This window comes from Xenopus tropicalis, chromosome 4 (genome assembly GCF_000004195.4).
Source record: "Xenopus tropicalis strain Nigerian chromosome 4, UCB_Xtro_10.0, whole genome shotgun sequence".
Classification (NCBI taxonomy): Eukaryota; Metazoa; Chordata; class Amphibia; order Anura; family Pipidae; genus Xenopus; species Xenopus tropicalis.
The window spans coordinates 10,588,892-10,609,556 of NC_030680.2; the positions used below are offsets into that span (position 1 = coordinate 10,588,892).

A 20,665-nucleotide genomic window follows, 5' to 3' on the forward strand; every position below is an offset into this window, starting at 1 on the left:
CACCCCAGCTGTACCAGTGCAGGAATGGCTGCCCCCGGGGCTACACAGCGGGGTATTTATATAAACTATAGTAGGGTTTCTGTAGCAAACACCCTGGCGCTACCAGTGCAGGAATGGCTGCCCCCGGGGCTAGACAGCGGGGTATTTATATAAACTATAGTAGGGTTTCTGTAGCAAACACCCCAGCTGTACCAGTGCAGGAATGGCTGCCCCCGGGGCTACACAGCAGGGTATTTATATAAACTATAGTAGGGTTTCTGTAGCAAACACCCCAGCTGTACCAGTGCAGGAATGGCTGCCCCCGGGGCTACACAGCAGGGTATTTATATAAACTATAGTAGGGTTTCTGAGGCAAACACCCCAGCTGTACCAGTGCAGGAATGGCTGCCCCCGGGGCTACACAGCGGGGTATTTATATAAACTACAGTAGGGTTTCTGTAGCAAACACCCCAGCTTTAACAGTGCAGGAATGGCTGCCCCCGGGGCTACACAGCGGGGTATTTATATAAACTATAGTAGGGTTTCTGTAGCAAACACCCCAGCTGTACCAGTGCAGGAATGGCTGCCCCCGGGGCTACACAGCGGGGTATTTATATAAACTATAGTAGGGTTTCTGAGGCAAACACCCCAGCTGTACCAGTGCAGGAATGGCTGCCCCCGGGGCTACACAGCGGGGTATTTATATAAACTATAGTAGGGTTTCTGAGGCAAACACCCCAGCTGTACCAGTGCAGGAATGGCTGCCCCGGGGCTACACAGCGGGGTATTTATATAAACTATAGTAGGGATTCTGTAGCAAACACCCCAGCTGTACCAGTGCAGGAATGGCTGCCCCGGGGCTACACAGCGGGGTATTTATATATACTATAGTAGGGTTTCTGTAGCAAACACCCCAGCTGAACCAGTGCAGGAATGGCTGCCCCCCGGGGCTACACAGCGGGGTATTTATATAAACTATAGTAGGGTTTCTGTAGCAAACACCCCAGCTGTACCAGTGCAGGAATGGCTGCCCCCGGGGCTACACAGCGGGGTATTTATATAAACTATAGTAGTGTTACTGTAGCAAACACCCCAGCTGTACCAGTGCAGGAATGGCTGCCCCCGGGGCTACACAGCAGGGTATTTATATAAACTATAGTAGGGTTTCTGTAGCAAACACCCCAGCTGTACCAGTGCAGGAATGGCTGCCCCCGGGGCTACACAGCGGGGTATTTATATAAACTATAGTAGTGTTACTGTAGCAAACACCCCAGCTGTACCAGTGCAGGAATGGCTGCCCCCGGGGCTACACAGCAGGGTATTTATATAAACTATAGTAGGGTTTCTGTAGCAAACACCCCAGCTGTACCAGTGCAGGAATGGCTGCCCCGGGGCTACACAGCAGGGTATTTATATAAACTATAGTAGGGATTCTGTAGCAAACACCCCAGCTGTACCAGTGCAGAAATGGCTGCCCCCGGGGCTACACAGCGGGGTATTTATATAAACTATAGTAGGGTTTCTGTAGCAAACACCCCAGCTGTACCAGTGCAGGAATGGCTGCCCCGGGGCTACACAGCGGGGTATTTATATATACTATAGTAGGGTTTCTGTAGCAAACACCCCAGCTGTACCAGTGCAGGAATGGCTGCCCCGGGGCTACACAGCGGGGTATTTATATATACTATAGTAGGGATTCTGTAGCAAACACCCCAGCTGTACCAGTGCAGGAATGGCTGCCCCGGGGCTACACAGCGGGGTATTTATATAAACTATAGTAGGGTTTCTGTAGCAAACACCCCAGCTGTACCAGTGCAGGAATGGCTGCCCCCGGGGCTACACAGCGGGGTATTTATATAAACTATAGTAGGGTTTCTGTAGCAAACACCCCAGCTGTACCAGTGCAGGAATGGCTGCCCCCGGGGCTACACAGCAGGGTATTTATATAAACTATAGTAGGGTTTCTGTAGCAAACACCCCAGCTGTACCGGTGCAGGAATGGCTGCCCCCGGGGCTACACAGCGGGGTATTTATATAAACTATAGTAGGGTTTCTGAGGCAAACAACCCAGCTGTACCAGTGGAGGGCAACAGTACATTATACTGTAATTACTTTTATACACTTTCATATTTTGGTGTTTTTGTTCTGTAGGGTTAAGTATTGCCATCCTATAAGGCAGAAAACATTTGGGGCAAGCAGTATGGCAGCGGCTGCTTTCATGTATACATTCAGATTTTTAGTGAGGAAATTTGAGCGCAAGTAAGCAATTCCTTTATACTTTACAGTTCAAGGTACAGAACCCCCTGAGTGCCAGTATAGTGCTTTTTTATCTTTCTTTTCAAGAGAGCGTAGAGGAAACAAAAATATTTGCTTTTAACAAGCTGAGTAACAAATACAGAGCACTGAGAGTGATAGGGGGGTGCAATTAATCCTGCTTCAAAGACAGGGCAATATAAATGTTCTGTCTGCCCATACAGCGCTCTGTAATAGCATCGCAAAGCAGCCCAAAGTGATTTATTGCACCGCTGAGATGCATGTTATTCCTGCAGCCATTCCTTTATGGACATCTCCTCAGCGTCCCTGCGGGGTGTTTAGACATGTAAATAAATGCCTCCTCCGCTTAATGGGGATATATACCCTATTTATAAGCTTACACTCACTTGGTGTTATTGTAGATGTTCAGTAAAACATATGGCCAGGTTATTGCGCAGAGGAGGGAGCTGCCATACTTTTTGCTTATAGGCTTTTGCATCTTAAATCTTAAAACTTAAAATTATGTTTTTTGTTTTGAAACATATTAGGCAGAAACAGACATATCTGTCTGTTGGCATTTTTTGGTCCGATATCAGTTGGCCAAGCTGTTGGAAGGCCCCCCCATACACAGTCCAATATTCTGCTGGCTTGGCCCGCTTTATAGCAGATTTGAACAGTGGCTTGTGTGCAAGAGTGAAAAAGGATGGTACCACAGGACTATGAAGGAAAGCGCCCTGGCCAATGAATTTTCAGAGAGCTTAGTGGTTGTATATATAGTTTATGTATGTGAGTTTATAGATTGGTAGGTGTGGGTTGTGTGTGCTGGGTTTACTTGGATGGGTTGAACTTGATGGACTCCGGTCTTTTTTCAACCCTATGTAACTATGTAACTATGTAGAGCTGCTAATTATTGGCTTCAATACAGTATTTGGGATCAAATTTCCCAGGAGGCAATGCAGTAGTTGGGTGGGGTGTTTTATTTCTCATACAATACATAGATAGCCAATATCCACTGGTCCCACGGATTGGCCGGTGGTGGGTCATGTGGGTGAAGCTGGTCACTTACATTGCACTGTGTTTGGTCAGCTTGAGTTCTTCCAGCCTTCTGGGGGTCTGAGGGTCTGAGGGTCTGGGGGCTGGCACCATCATTGTCATTTATTTATATAGCACCAGCAAGTTACACAGAATAGGATGGGGGCCTGCTCACAATGGTCTAAAGTTAATGCCCTTTTGCCTTTTTTTCTCCCCAAATGGCCTTAATTTTCTCAGTACCTAAGGGGACTTTGTGCCAAATCAACCCCTTTGTGCTCGGCACAGGCACGCGCAGGGCATTGCGTTACAGGCCGCCGGCAAGGGAAAGGTGGATATAGGAGCCCAAAGGAAATCAGCATCTCTTTCTTACGGTCAAAAATGTCTGTTCTCCCTTGTCCTCAGTTATTGGATATCCGAAAGTTCAGCCCTGGTGCCAGGGACTCTCAATTTCCCCTCCATTTGCTTCCCATGTGTGATTGACTTTAAAAGAAAAACCTTCCCTGTCACATCTGGATCCCTAAAGGAACGAAAGGGAGGGGAGGCCGGGGTGGGGGGGGGGGGGGTGAGAGGCAGAAATCGGAACCTTTTAACATGTGGTTTGCAGCCCTCGGTATCTGTCAGCCTCAACTCTCTCCAAAAACTTCAAAACAAGGAGATATATAAAGCTCTTCTGGCTGCAGAGAGAGGGAGAGGGGGCAAGGGAGAGGGTATCAGAGCCAGAATCCAGTTGTGTGGCTCACATGTTGTATCAATAAGGGGATAAGCACATCCAGCCGGGCTGGTGGGATTCTGATTACACATGAAAACAAACAAGTGGCGAAGATTCCTGGGTTTTTTTGCCTTCTATATCCGCCGGTCCACATCACCATTGTGCCTGGCATGGCCCAGCCTTGGGGCAAAGTCAACGCGCACAAATGGCGCCCTGATGTGGGAAATTAATTGTAGGTTTCAGCTAATGAGCAAATCACATGCTGTTAATCAGTGGCAATGGGGATTCCCAGCTGGTTCATCCAAGCCAAGGTATCTTCGGGTCACTTGTGATGATGATGAGACAGCAAATGTATTCTTAGTACTGGGTAAGAACTTCACACCTCGCATGAAGGGATGCCTTAGGGCCACGGCAAATCATATTGGGGTGGGCATGGCAGCTAGCCCCCAAACCCCTGATGTGCCAAAGGGATTTTTTCCTGTCACTTCCAGTCTACTCCGGAGTTGGGTTTTTTGCACAAACCATATGTTCCACAGACAGTAGCCACACACTGCACTCTTATGTCTATGGGGTTTGAATGAGTAAAGAACATCCCCAAAATACAGAATATATCTCTGTAGTATCAGAGAGTCTCTGCCAAACAGGCCCTATGTGTCCCCAACCTTTTTTGCACCACGGACCGGTTTCCAGCAAGACAATTTTTCCAAGGACCGGGGATGGGGGGTGTAGTGCAACTAGTGCTAGTTAAATTTTATATTATGCACTTTATTATTAGTATTATTATTACATACAGCTTAATAAAGTACTTTGGCCCTTGTCGTGATCAGTAGAAATCTTCCTGGGCTTCCCTTTAATTAGTGAGTATTCTATGTATTATGTATTGCCTATGTAGAAGCCTTATTGGTACAGCAGGGATTCCCAGTGATACGAGCCCGGAATATTCATGCCGCTCTGCACTTGCGCCCCCCAAACCCCTCTGCTGTGCCAACGAAAACATGATTATAACAAAAATTTCCTGCAGATAAAAGGGATTTTTTTCTGTCACTTTCAATCCACTCCGGAGTCGGCTTTTTTTGCACAAACCATACGTTCCGCACACAGTAGCCACATCATCACCTCCTCACCCACGCAAATGGCTCTAATAATAAACACCGCGTTACGGAGCTGCCAATCTCCCTGCTTAATCCCACAACTGGGAAATATCCACTCTGACAATCCCAGTCCCAATGCTGGAGTAGCACCTTATCCGCAATTCCCATACTCCTGGCCCCATCTTATGTACCGAGCTGCTGTACAATCCTGAAGCTACAGGAGCCCTCAGGCAAGCCTGGAACTATAGCAGGGTGACTGTTACCCCAATGTTTCTATATATCTGTAACCTTGTTATGGGCTAAGGGGGCCCAGCCTGAAGGCCAGTTAGGGGGGGATTTGGGGTGAGTGCTTATTTGTGCCCTGGGTACCCCTGGAACTATAGCAGGGTGACTGTTACCCCAATGTTTCTATATATCTGTAACCTTGTTATGGGCTAAGGGGGCCCAGCCTGAAGGCCAGTTAGGGGGGGATGTGGGGTGAGTGCTTATTTGTGCCCTGGGTACCCCTGGAACTATAGCGGGGTGACTGTTACCCCAATGTTTCTATATATCTGTAACCTTGTTATGGGCTAAGGGGGCCCAGCCTGAAGGCCAGTTAGGGGGGGATTTTGGGTGAGTGCTTATTTGTGCCCTGGGTACCCCTGGAACTATAGCAGCGTGACTGTTACCCCAATGTTTCTATATATCTGTAACCTTGTTATGGGCTAAGGGGGCCCAGCCTGAAGGCCAGTTAGGGGGGATTTGGGGTGAGTGCTTATTTGTGCCCTGGGTACCCCTGGAACTATAGCAACGTGACTGTTACCCCAATGTTTCTATATATCTGTAACCTTGTTATGGGCTAAGGGGGCCCAGCCTGAAGGCCAGTTAGGGGGGGATTTGGGGTGAGTGCTTATTTGTGCCCTGGGTACCCCTGGAACTATAGCAGGGTGACAGTTACCCCAATGTTTCTATATATCTGTAACCTTGTTATGGGCTAAGGGGGCCCAGCCTGAAGGCCAGTTAGGGGGGGATTTGGGGTGAGTGCTTATTTGTGCCCTGGGTACCCCTGGAACTATAGCAGGGTGACTGTTACCCCAATGTTTCTATATATCTGTAACCTTGTTATGGGCTAAGGGGGCCCAGCCTGAAGGCCAGTTAGGGGGAGATTTGGGGTGAGTGCTTATTTGTGCCCTGGGTACCCCTGGAACTATAGCAGGGTGACTGTTACCCCAATGTTTCTATATATCTGTAACCTTGTTATGGGCTAAGGGGGCCCAGCCTGAAGGCCAGTTAGGGGGGGATTTGGGGTGAGTGCTTATTTGTGCCCTGGGTACCCCTGGAACTATAGCAGGGTGACAGTTACCCCAATGTTTCTATATATCTGTAACCTTGTTATGGGCTAAGGGGGCCCAGCCTGAAGGCCAGTTAGGGGGGGGATTTGGGGTGAGTGCTTATTTGTGCCCTGGGTACCCCTGGAACTATAGCAGGGTGACTGTTACCCCAATGTTTCTATATATCTGTAACCTTGTTATGGGCTAAGGGGGCCCAGCCTGAAGGCCAGTTAGGGGGGGATTTGGGGTGAGTGCTTATTTGTGCCCTGGGTACCCCTGGAACTATAGCAGGGTGACAGTTACCCCAATGTTTCTATATATCTGTAACCTTGTTATGGGCTAAGGGGGCCCAGCCTGAAGGCCAGTTAGGGGGGGGATTTGGGGTGAGTGCTTATTTGTGCCCTGGGTACCCCTGGAACTATAGCAGGGTGACTGTTACCCCAATGTTTCTATATATCTGTAACCTTGTTATGGGCTAAGGGGGCCCAGCCTGAAGGCCAGTTAGGGGGGGATTTGGGGTGAGTGCTTATTTGTGCCCTGGGTACCCCTGGAACTATAGTGGGGTGACTGTTACCCCAATGTTTCTATATATCTGTAACCTTGTTATGGGCTAAGGGGGCCCAGCCTGAAGGCCAGTTAGGGGGGGATTTGGGGTGAGTGCTTATTTGTGCCCTGGGTACCCCTGGAACTATAGCAGGGTGACTGTTACCCCAATGTTTCTATATATCTGTAACCTTGTTATGGGCTAAGGGGGCCCAGCCTGAAGGCCAATTAGGGGGAGATTTGGGGGGAGTGCTTATTTGCTGCTCTGGGTACATATTATCTGTATGGTTGATGAGGGCTACCAGGGCCAGACCAATGCTGAAGCACAAGGGGAACAAGGAATGAGAACCCTGTGCCATACGCAGTCTAATACTTTTCAGACCGAAACACTTTATTTCTCCTCTTTGGTTTAATAATCTGTTACTTATAAAGTACAAGGATACAGTGAATAGCAGATAATAGCCGTACTTATGTTGAATAAATGATTTGCTGACAAAATGATTTGTTACAGGAGTGCTGTATTACAATTCAGAGACTTGAAGTGAAAAATCTGCTTTCCACAATATAATACGGTGGCAGTAGGATGGATTGTACAAACTAATGCTGGAGAATGGAGCATGCTGGGAGTTGTAGGCCAAAAATGGTCTATATTTCACACCCACTTTAATTATCAAGGCTGGTTCAGCTTTCACTGGGGCTTTCCAACCTCAAGGTACCCCTTTTATTATAGGAATATATGTCAAATACGTACAATTTGGAATTGGTAGCCCCCCTCCCATGCAAAATTTTGGTTTGCCCCTTATAAACTTGAACTTGGTTTCTGTGGAACAGGAATGTACCATGTAAATGATCAGAATCCTGTGGGTATGGTGTAAATAGTTTGCCCCAGAGTTGTATGGTTTTTCCATTATTGGGTTTTTGTTCAGCAGCTATTCGGTTGCTAGGGTCTTATTTACCATAGCAACTAGTCAGTGGCTTGAACGAGAGGTGGGAATATGAATAGGAGAGGGACTGAATAGAAAGATAAGTGATAAAAAGCAATAACAATAACACTGTAAAGCAATGGATTTTGGCTGCCGGGGTCAGTGACCCCCGTATAAAAGCTGGGAAGAGTCAGACGAGAAAGGCAAATAATTCAGAAACTATAAAAAATAAATAAAAACAATTGCAAAGTTTCCAGGAATCGGGTTTTCTATAACAAAAGTTATCTTCAAGGCGAACCACCCCTTTAAAGTGATATTATTCTGGGATGTCAGTGGCCCCCATACTCCGTATTAGAACATGGCGACCACTGATCCTTTTGGAAACAAGATGGAACTTTCTACCGTTCCGCTACAGATCCTTCTTTTATTCCATGTCAGTCAATCCACATAGGAACGAGCTGAGCCAAGGGCTGAACCTGATGGGTTTCTGTCTTTTTTCAATCACAACTACCGTATTGACTCCCATACCATGAACTCATTGTCATTTCACTAAAATAATGATCATTCCCCTTTATTGGGGGCCCTGGGGCCTCCTGTATCCCTGACCCTCCGTGATGCAGATCTGTCACCACCCTTTATCTACATTGCACAGGTTTTTTTCCTTTTTACTGGGATTTTCTTTATGGTCTTTGACTCCTGTGAGAGGAGCCATTAGGTTTTGCAGAGCCGCCTGTCTGTCTCTGGGCTGAATTCAAAGTCTCCCTATCAGTATAGAAGTCCTGACGGGTCAGAGTTATAGGCTGCTGCCCAGGTTATCACTAAGCTTTGGCCCCTGCATCTCTTCAGCGCTGTCAGTAAAGCGCTTTCCCTTTGGCCTCCTCTCTTCTGTTTTGTTTTTTAGCAGATGGAGAGCAAATGCTATAGAGGTAACACTAATAGGGGTGTAAATTATGGCTGGCCAGTATGTGGATATGCCTTACAGCCCATACTTTAGCGTCCAATGTTTTAGTCCTTCATTTTTTATTTTGTTTTATAATTTTTGAATTACAGGTATGAGATCCGTTATCCGGAAACACGTTATCCAGAAAGCTCCGAATTATGGAAAGCCCATCTCCCATAGACTCCATTTTAATCAAATAATTCAAAGTTTTAAAACTGCTATGGGCACAGCTATAGCCCCTGCATCTCTGCAGCACTGCCATTTAGGCTCTTTACCTTTGGCCTGTTATCGAGGTACCAACCCTTATGGGCCAGACAGACAGAGAAGTTATGGCCAGCTAGTATCTGGATATGCCTTACAGTCACCTCTTTAAGCTCCATTATTCATGGAAACATGTGGATGTTTTTTCCGACTAACAGGGCACTGCTATGGATTTAGGTGTAGCCCCTGCACCTCTTCTGCATTTATGCTCTTTCCCTGCTCTAAGGCTTCATGTTTTTTGGTAAAACAGTTCCTGGAAACACACAGGAATGCTTTCTCTGACTACTTAAGGGGTGCTGCTATGGGTGCAGGTTTAGCCCCCCACACCCCTTCGGCACTGTTATGAAAGCTCTTTACCCACTCCAAGCTTGAAGTTTTTCGGTAGTGCATGGATTCTTTTTCAGACTACCTTGTTTAAAGGCTTATTGACGGGCACGAGGGGGACAATTTTCAGGCTGCACAGAAACATGGCCCCTTGTTTCAAAGTGGCCCCATGTCCCATTGCTTTTAGATGGTGCCCTAGGAGGGCACAGCTCAGGGTCGGACCGGGCCAGCAGGACACTGGCCTTCATGGGTCTCACTGACTCTCTTCCCCTCCTGTATCGGTTACTGATTGCTTTATATGTTACTCTGTATGCCCAATGTATGTAATGCAGTAATTCCTTGTAGATTGTAAGCTCTTTTGGGCAGGGCTCCCTTCACCTTTTGTATCGGTTACTGATTGCTTTATATGTTACTCTGTATGTCCAATGTATGGAACCCACTTATTGTACAGCGCTGCGGGATATGTTGGCGCTTTATAAATAAATGTTAATAATAGATCAATAGATAGAGAGATATAGATAGATAGATAGATAGATAGATATTAGATAGACATTCAGAAAGATAGATAGATGATATATAGACCAATAGATAGATAGATAGATAGATAGATAGATAGATAGATAGATAGATAGATAGCTCTTTTGGGCAGGGCTCTCTTCACCTCCTGTATCGGTTATTGATTGCTTTATATGTTACTCTGTATGTCCAATGTATGTAACCCACTTATTGTACAGCGCTGCGGGATATGTTGGCGCTTTATAAATAAATGTTAATAATAGATCAATAGATAGAGAGATATAGATAGATAGATAATTGATAGATAGATAATTGATAGATAGATATTAGATAGACATTCAGAAAGATAGATAGATGATATATAGACCAATAGATAGATAGATAGATAGATAGATAGCTCTTTTGGGCAGGGCTCCCTTCACCTCTTGTATCGGTTATTGATTGCTTTATATGTTACTCTGTATGTCCAATGTATGAAACCCACTTATTGTACAGCGCTGCGGGATATGTTGGCGCTTTATAAATAAATGTTAATAATAATAACCCAGAACCACCTACCACTTCCCCACTGCCCTCCCTCCCCTGATCATGACAAAGTATAAGGTAGTGGGCTGGGGGTAGGTAAAGGGCAGTTGCTGGGATAGCAGCCCCGGGGGACCAACTAAACCCTTTAGTATCCCACAAACATGGCTCCAAATAACACAAAACCCCCTCATCATCATCTTCATCATTTATTTATATATCGCCAGCCAATTACCAGTAGGATCACAGGGCCCTGCTCGCAAGAGCTTACAATCTACAGGGGTACATTGAAACCAAAGGAATGTGGATACTGATGGATGATTGATGATACATATATAAATGTCTGATCAGTTTAGATACAATGAATATGATTCCCTAAACAGATGGGTCTTTAGGGGCCCCCTAAGCTTAAATGGAAAATCGCCTGATAAGGCGATAGCCAATAGGGGGCTGTTTTAGGTTGTAACTCACCCGGCCCCTATTCCCTTAAACTGGGGGAAAATTACCCAACAGGAGGTCGGCGCCCAATGAGTTAACCATCTTGCCTGATTACTTTCAGGAATTGATATATCAGATGGAACCCTGGGCTTTATTCTATCTCCTGCAAGGCTTCACCTTTACCAAAGGAAATCGTAAACTCTGAAAGATAAGAAAAATAGCCCCGAAGAGCAGGGGGCCCCAGCAGCACCGGGGGGATTACACAAATCCTCTTGCAGCTCTGCAGGATCATAGGTTTCCCTTTGGTGTGTGCCATTTGTGGCTGCAATGAATCAGAGCCACCAGAGGAGCTGACAATCTAATGTGCTGCTGTAGGCGCAGGAAGATAAAATGACTTTCTGAGGTCACTTAAAGTTGAGTTCCTGAAGCCTTTGGAGCTAAATCCTTGAGCTGTGGGAGCATTTGATTTTGGTGAACTCTGGCCCCCCTGCAAATGCAGCAGCCGAGGGTGGGGGGGGGGGAGATGAGGGGTTTGACAAGAGAGCTGAGCGCTTAAAGGGGCAGTAACCATAAACTATGGCGATAGAAGGATTCTTTTGTATTATAAAAGGGGAAATTTGCCTAAAAATTCATTTTTATTATACAGTTGTGTTTATGTTGCCCTTTAATTGTTCTTGTTATGTGTGACGAATATTAATGTCTTGCAGCTCTTGGGTGCTAGGTTCCATTCCAACCAGAACTGGGTCCCCCAGTTCTTCAATACTCATACCCTATCATGTACAGGTATCGGATCCCTTATCCGGACGCGTTATCCAAAAAGTTCCAAATTACGGAAAGGCCATCTTCCATAGACTCCATTATAAGCAAATGATTTCCTTTTTCTCTGTAATAATAAAACAGTACCTGTACTTGATCCCAACTAAGATATAATTACCCCTATTGGGGCAGAACAGCCCTATTGGGTTTATTTAATGGTTAAATGATTCCCTTTTCTCTGTAATAATAAAACAGTACCTGTACTTGATCCCAACTAAGATATAATTACCCCTTATTGGGGGCAGAACAGTCCTATTGGGTTTATTTAATGGTTAAATGATTCCCTTTTCTCTGTAATAATAAAACAGTACCTGTACTTGATCCCAACTAAGATATAATTACCCCTTATTGGGGGCAGAACAGCCCTATTGGGTTTATTTTATGGTTAAATGATTCCCTTTTCTCTGTAATAATAAAACAGTACCTGTACTTGATCCCAACTAAGATATAATTACCCCTTATTGGGGGCAGAACAGCCCTATTGGGTTTATTTTATGGTTAAATGATTCCCTTTTCTCTGTAATAATAAAACAGTACCTGTACTTGATCCCAACTAAGATATAATTACCCCTTATTGGGGGCAGACCTGTCCTATTGGGTTTAAATTATGTATAAATAATTTTTTAGTAGACTTAAAGTGTGGGGATTATGGAAAGATCCCTTATTCGGAAAGCCTGAGGTCCTGAGCATTCTGGATAACAGGTCCTATACCTGTACTATTAAACCTTTCTGTATTTTCTAGTACATGGGCTACTGGAAATGATCTGGGTTTAGACCCAAGAATTGCCACACAAGAACCCCCATTGCAATTATTATTAGGTTATATAGTCCCTGCCCTTGGGCACAAATACCCAACAGAGGAATCGAACCCTGTGTCAGGCTGGGATTTCTTCTACCAATATTGATATATCTCTACCTCATTTGTCATTTTAGCGAAAGAGAGCGCCCTGACCCCAAACAGTGACCACCAGGGAATGGATAGTGGCTACATTACCAGCAAGGAGACTGCAGGGAAGGGCTCCCAAGACCGAGGCAGCGGAGACCTCCCTATGGACAAAACTGAATCTGAAAGCAACAAAGGAAAGAAAAGAAGGAACAGGACTACCTTCACCAGTTACCAACTAGAGGAGCTCGAGAAGGTCTTCCAGAAGACTCACTACCCAGATGTCTATGCTCGGGAGCAGCTAGCCATGAGGACTGACCTGACGGAGGCCAGAGTCCAGGTACAGTGGGTTCCTTCCTACCAACAAAGAGCAGAACCTCCCTCTGTAATGGGTCAGCCCACAAAGATAAACAGTTTTGTGTCTACAGTCTAGGCTGGGAATCGGTGATGGAGTCTGGGGTCTTCAACATAAGCATCTTAGGTTTTTGTGATGGGTGTGGGGCTATCGATGATCTCCAACACCTTGGTTCAGGATGTCCGAGACTTTTCATGGCATGGGTCAGTTATCTAATCTTCCATAGGCGAAGGTGGCCCATATTATTATAAAGCATTGATGTTATACAAAGAATTCTATGGAGATCTTTGTCAGGGTGGAGACCATGGCTTAAAGCCAGTGGACCACCAAGTGGAAAGGCCTGCCTGAATGTATATAAAGCCCTATGTAATAACACTTGAGATATGTTAAGCAAGAGTCCAGGTACAGTGGGTTCCTTTCTACCAACAAAGAGCAGAACCTCCCTCTGTAATGGGTCAGCCCACAAAGATAAACAGTTTTGCGTCTATGGTCTAGGCTGGGAATCAGTGATGGAGTTTGGGGCCTTCAACATAAGCATCTTAGGTTTTTGTGATGGGGTGTGGGGCTATTTTTGTTTCTATAAATGATCTCCTTGGTACAGGGATGTCCAAGACTATTCATGGCATGGGTCAGTTATCTAATCTTCCATAGGCTAAGGTGGCCCATATTATTATAAAGCATTGATGTTGTACAAAGAATTCTATGGAGATCTTTGTCAGAGTGGAGACCATGGCTTAAAGCCAGTGGGCCACCAAGTGGACAGGCCTGTATATAAAGCCCTATGTGATAACTCTTGAGATATGTTAAGAAAGTGTTATTACATAGGGCTTCTGTACTAGAACCCAAAGAATAGAACCCATTGATGGATTTTGTAACCCAAGACGATGTACTTAGCATCACTCCTAACATCTGGCTTATGTATGTATATGCTGTGATCTACATGTCTGGCGAGGCTGGTAAAATAGCCCTCACCTCCCACCTGGTCTGGTTCCTATGGCATGTAATGTTAATAATCTGAATGTCTTGACTGGAGACTCGGCTAAACTTATCCTTAGTAGACGGGCTCCATTGAGTGATTACAAATGGCACAGCAGCAGGCAGTATGGTGATTTTCCTAGCAAGTTATGATCTTTCATGGGAGAGTGTCTCGCTTCCAAGTATTTGGACAAATGATTGGGTCCCTGGCCAACCCAGAACTGCTTTGGCTCAACAGGCAGAATAGCTGGATGAGTGGAATGTTGGCCAGCCACTAAACTGTATCATTACCTTTGCCCTCAGCAATCAATCAGATATCTGCTTTCAGTTTCTAGCTTGTAGTGGTCTGATCAAAGCGAATGACTGACTGATTGCTGATTGACTTTATCTGTTCATATATGTACTGCAGGGGAGGTACTTTATCTGTTCATATATGTACTGCAGGGGAGGTACTTTATCTGTTCATATATGTACTGCAGGGGAGGTACTTTATCTGTTTATATATGCACTGCAGGGGTGGTACTTTATTTGTTTATATATGTACTGCAGGGGAGGTACTTTATCTGTTTATATATGCACTGCAGGGAAGGTACTTTATTTGTTTATATATGTACTGCAGGGGTGGTACTTTATTTGTTTATATATGTACTGCAGGGAAGGTACTTTAGCTGTTTATATATGTACTGCAGGGGTGGTACTTTAGCTGTTTATATATGTACTGCAGGGGTGGTACTTTAGCTGTTTATATATGTACTGCAGGGGTGGTACTTTAGCTGTTTATATATGTACTGCAGGGGTGGTACTTTAGCTGTTTATATATGTACTGCAGGGGTGGTACTTTAGCTGTTTATATATGTACTGCAGGGGTGGTACTTTAGCTGTTTATATATGTACTGCAGGGGCAGTACTTTAGCTGTTTATATATGTACTGCAGGGGTGGTACTTTATCTGTTTATATATGTACTGCAGGGGAGGAACTTTATTTGTTTATATATGTACTGCAGGGGTGGTACTTTAGCTGTTTATATATGTACTGCAGGGGCGGTACTTTAGCTGTTTATATATGTACTGCAGGGGCGGTACTTTATCTGTTTATATATGTACTGCAGGGGAGGTACTTTATCTGTTTATATATGTACTGCAGGGGAGGTACTTTATCTGTTCTACACCCCACTCAGTCATCTCCATCCTTTCAAACCACTACAAGGAAGATGCCCCCCCATGAGAATAATCAGTGCCCCCATAGGCTTAGATCTGGGTTTCTGTGTAGTTCCAGGGAACCCCAGTCAGCAAATAAAACCTCAAGGATTTTCTCAGTTCATTCAACTCAAATATCTATCTTGCAACAAAATGGCGCCCCTACTTATAACCTGTACTGAGAGATATGACAAAAATCTGCCCACATGATTCAGCAGGAACAGCCCATAAGATTCCTCATAAAAAGAAATTCAGTAAAATTATGACAACAGCTGGAAGTTTCTGTTCTGCAGCTGGCATTTGGGGGAGATCCATGTCTAGTGCCCTCGCTGCCCTACCCCATAACCAGCCCTAACTACCCTATAGATTTACATTATATAGTGAATGCCAGGTTAGCCCAGCTGTGAGTTTACTTGCCCCTGTCTCTTGTGCCCACCTAACCCCATGCAGAAGCTCTTGCGCCTATTCTTATCTGTATGTATTTCTGGGCCCCCCCACGTCAGGGTCCCTTCCCATCATCCCCCCCCCCCCCCCCCGCCATGGGAGGTGGCGCAGAGGGAGAAAGGCAGAGGCTGCAGGAAATTAAAGATGTAATGAAAACAAGAAGTAGTTATCTGACCCCCACATGCCGCACCGTTTTCCCAGGACACGGCAGTGTCCTCTCACATTTCCCCTTAACCCACCCCCCACCCCAAAATATAATTGCTCCGGGGGGTGGGGGGGATGGAGCTTGGAGAGAGCGATATTAATGTAGAATATTATGGATCCCACTGTGCTGCCAAGCCCCCCCCTCCGGCTATTTGGAGATTTGTATAATGCAGGATATACATTTTAGGACCACCAAGTGACACCCTGGTGTCCCCCGGGGGGGGGGGGTCTCACTCTCCCCACTGTTGTTCTCAAATACAACTAAAATAGGTCCAAATAGGTCTGGAAAACTTACTATTTGTAAGCATGTACCCACAAGGGTACGCAGCGCTGTACAAACTTACAATATACAGAATTACACACAGGGAGGACAAGTGTTATAATAAATAAACACAATAAGTGCCATTTGGTATGAGACACAGTAGGAAGGAGGTCCCTGCCCCGTAGAGCTTACAATCTAAGTGGTTGGGTAACATACAGGCACAAACTGGAAGGTAAGAGTGCAACAGGTATGGTCCCTGCCCCGTAGAGCTTACAATCTAAGTGGTTGGGTAACATACAGGCACAAACTGGAAGGTAAGAGTGCAACAGGTATGGTCCCTGCCCCGTAGAGCTTACAATCTAAGTGGTTGGGTAACATACAGGCACAAATTGGAAGGTAAGAGTGCAACAGGTATGGTCCCTGCCCCGTAGAGCTTACAATCTAAGTGGTTGGGTAACATACAGGCACAAACTGGAAGGTAAGAGTGCAATAGGTATGGTCCCTGCCCCGTAGAGCTTACAATCTAAGTGGGTGGGTAACATACAGGCACAAATTGGAAGGTAAGAGTGCACCAGGTATGGGCATTTGCCCTTAAGCGCAGGACTGGGAAAAATAATGGTTTCGTGCCCCAGAAGGTAACAGCTGAGCTTTTTCTTAAAGAGAGTGGATTCTTTACTTAATTGGGTGAAGTTCCCCTTTAAAGGAAAATAAAACCCCCTATAAATCAGGTATACTTATCCTTTGCTGAATGCCCAAACAAAAGGGTAAGTTAATCGGTGGCAGTTGAACACATGAGAAGGGATGTAGCTCCTAGATGTCCCTACTGGGACTGAGTAGGGGGCTGATCCTATTAGTGATGGGGATTTGGGGGCAGACAGGCGCAGCACAGTTCTCTCTAAGCCCCTACATTCCTGGTACAAGGCTGTTGCCCCAGGGTGAGGGCACTTTCACCACCCCGTGGCACCTCTGGCCTCCACCGCTCTCACCCCTTATCCACCGTGCCAAATTGAAACCAGAGGCTTAAGAGGACCCCCTTGCTCTGGGACACAGGCCCTTATGTCTGATTAATGACCCCCTCGGAGGGTCTGACAGAGCGAGGAGACCCCCGTAACATGCACTTATACAGCACTCGCCAAAAACGTGCTTCTCTCATCCAGTGTCCTCGCTTGTCCACCATGATTAATGGGGCGCTAGGTTCAAGTGAAAGCTTGGCCTGGGGGATACCCGCCGCACATACCCGCCATGGCTAGGAGCAGTCACTGGGTACCACCGTGCAAGCCCTATCATCCACAGCCATGGTCCCTTTATTCAAATGCATTAGATTTCCTCTCCGCGTATTTCTGTTTGTACATAGAGCTGGGAGCTGCCATGTTGATTCCCTGAGGCAGTAAGAGGGAATAGTGAATTGTGCACTGAATACTCTGTCAGGAGCAAGGTTTCACTTCTTTAGCTGAGCTAAGTATAGTCTAAATGCTACTCACTGAGTTGTATTCTTTGAGTGCTGCTCATTAAGTTGTATTCTCTGAGTGCTACTCACTGAGTTGTACCTCTGAGCGCTACCCACTGAGTTGTATCCTCTGAGTGCTACACACTGAGTTGTATTCTCTGAGTGCTACACACTGAGTTGTATCCTCTGAGTGCTACCCATTGAGTTGTATCCTCTGAGTGCTACTCACTGAGTTGTATCCTCTGAGTGCTACACACTGAGTTGTATCCTCTGAGTGCTACTCACTGAGTTGTATCCTCTGAGTGCTACTCACTGAGTTATATTCTCTAAGTGCTACTCACTGAGTTATATTCTCTAAGTGCTACTCACTGAGTTATATTCTGTAAGTGCTACTCACTGAGTTGTATCTCTGAGTGCTACTCACTGAGTTGTATCTCTGAGTGCTACTCACTGAGTTGTATCTCTGAGTGCTACTCACTGAGTTGTATCTCTGAGTGCTACTCACTGAGTTGTATTCTCTGAGTGCTACTCACTTAATTGTATCTCTGAGTGCTACCCCTTGAGTTGTATCTCTCAGTGCTACTCACTGAGTTGTATTTCTGAGTGCTACTCACAGAGTTGTATCTCTGAGTGCTACCCATTGAGTTGTATTCTCTGAGTGCTACTCACTTAATTGTATCTCTGAGTGCTACCCATTGAGTTGTATCTCTGAGTGCTACTCACTGAGTTGTATTTCTGAGTGCTACTCACTGAGTTGTATCTCTGAGTGCTACCCATTGAGTTGTATTCTCTGAGTGCTACTCACTGAGTTGTATCTCTGAGTGCTACCCATTGAGTTGTATTCTCTGAGTGCTACTCACTTAATTGTATCTCTGAGTGCTACTCACTGAGTTGTATCTCTGAGTGCTACCCATTGAGTTGTATTCTCTGAGTGCTACTCACTGAGTTGTATTCTCTGAGTGCTACTCACTGAGTTGTATGCTCAGCCCCCACTCACTTTGTCTGTTGTCCTCTCTCCAAGGTTTGGTTCCAAAACCGAAGGGCCAAGTGGAGGAAGAGGGAGCGGTTCGGACAGATGCAACAGGTGCGCACTCACTTCTCCTCGGCCTATGAGCTGCCCCTCCTGACTCGAGCGGAGAACTATGCCCAGGTGAGCTGCTTTCTGATCTACATTCCTACAGCTGCTGTTCAACTACAACTCCCAGCATCCTCCTTACAACCTATGATTCTAAACACCCCCCCCACCATTTAAACCTGCCTGAACCCTGATTGGAGCAAAGGTAGGGCTATTACTGAGACAGGAGCTGGGGGGGGGGGGGGGGGGGGGGGACAGGTCCCTGCCATTAGATTGCATTTCATCAGCAGCTGGGGGGGGGCATGAAGGGAGTAAGGTAAAAGGTCGGCAGGGAGCCGGCAGGAATGCTAGCCCCACGCTATGTTCCACAGGCCACATCTGGAGATCCGACCCCCCCCCCCCCCCCAGCATTCTTTCCTTTCAAACTCCCCTTCACCTTTCCCTATGGGACGGGGGAGGCTGCAGTCAAACATCAACCCTAATGGGGCACCCCACCTGCCCCCCCAGCGCCGACAGATCATTGAAAGTAGCGATGAGCGGGTTTTTTCAGCAGGCGTGGATTCGCAGCGAAATTCCGCATTACGCCATTGGCGAATTGTTTCGCCGAATTTTCTGCCAAACGGGACAAATTCGCTCGTCGCTAATGGAGAGCAGGGATTTTACTCTCATGTTCTTCTCCCCTTGTTCCGCAGATACAGAACCCCTCGTGGATCGGGAATAATGGCGGCGGTTCCCCGGTGCCGGCCTGCGTCGTGCCCTGCGACACCGTCTCTTCCTGCATGTCGCCCCACTCTCACCCTCACTCGGCGGGGGGAGTCTCGGAGTTCCTCAGCGTCCCGGGTCCCGGAGCTCACGTGGGGCAGACGCACATGGGGGGTCTCTTCGGCAGCGCGGCCATGGGCCCCGGTATTAATGGGTACGACTTGAATACCGAGCCCGACCGCAAAAGCTCCAGCATCGCGGCGCTCAGGATGAAAGCCAAAGAACACAGCGCGGCCATGTCGTGGGCAACATGACAGATCTGCCCGCCGCCAGTGACTTTACGCCCGCCCCCCTTGTACGGTTTTTGCCGAGGTCAAAGGTGGCAACCTTAGCCGCTGTCCCAGCAAGCATCGCAGGCCAACAGGAACATAATATTCAACTGCAGCCAGAGGGGGAGCCGACGAGTAAAGCACAACCATAATCAGGGATGACCCCCCACCACCCCCTGCCCCTTGCACCCCCGGCCAGGGGAATGGCGGACCCCTCTGAGCACTATATTCACAGAAATTCAGGAGTATCAGCCAGAACTGAGATCCGCAGCCAAGTGTTATCAAACTCTACCGGACTCCCCCTGCTTTCAGAACCAGAACCAGAACTAGGCCTCAGGGCAAGGAATGGCTGACAAGTCCCTGGGATGATCCAAAGGCTTTGTGCTGTACTGTATCCCTGGGTCTCTGAGTGGATCCCTTGGGGTCTCATTCATTTCACTGAAGGCATGGGGGGGCCGGGCTGTCTTTAGTGAAGGGGGGGAGCATGAAAATGGACTTTCCCTTGTACCCCAAGTATTTATCCTTTTCCTGCAATGGTGGCACAATGTGTATAGTAAGGCAAGATGGTGTCAGGGGGAGGGGCTCAGTGACTGTGGCATGGTGTGTATAGTAAGGCAAGATGGTGTCGGAGAATGGGGCTGTAACTGTGGCACAATGTGTATAGTAAGGCAAGATGGTGTCGGAGAATGGGGCTGTAACTGTGGCACAATGTGTATAGTAAGGCAAGATGGTGTCGGAGAATGGGGCTGTAACTGTGGCACAATGTGTATAGTAAGGCAAGATGGTGTCGGAGAATGGGGCTGTAACTGTGGCACAATGTGTATAGTAAGGCAAGATGGTGTCGGAGAATGGGGCTGTAACTGTGGCACAATGTGTATAGTAAGGCAAAATGATGTCAGGGGGAGGGGCTCAGTGACTGTGGCACGATGTGTATAGTAAGGCAAGATTGTGTCGGAGAATGGGGCTGTAACTGTGGAACCGTGTGTATAGTAAGGCAAGATGGTGTCAGGGGGAGGGGCTCAGTGACTGTGGCATGGTGTGTATAGTAAGGCAAGATTGTGTCGGAGAATGGGGCTGTAAGCGTGGAATAGCAGGTTGACCTGGAACCCGGGTTTGGGCAAGAAGGTTAGGCCCA

The 20,665-nt window shown here is 46.7% G+C and overlaps 1 protein-coding gene across 1 annotated transcript in view; it reads left to right on the forward strand.

The window, feature by feature from the left end:
* Positions 1-20,149, forward strand: part of alx4 (ALX homeobox 4) — a 46,009-nt gene extending 25,860 nt beyond the window's left edge. Inside the window, exons 2-4 of the mRNA XM_004913349.4 lie at positions 12,591-12,880; positions 18,446-18,574; positions 19,192-20,149. Of these exons, the coding sequence (XP_004913406.1) occupies positions 12,591-12,880; positions 18,446-18,574; positions 19,192-19,515 (743 nt within the window). The 3' untranslated portion in view covers positions 19,516-20,149. The remainder of the gene's footprint in view (positions 1-12,590; positions 12,881-18,445; positions 18,575-19,191) is intronic.
* The last annotated feature ends 516 nt before the right edge of the window (positions 20,150-20,665 follow it).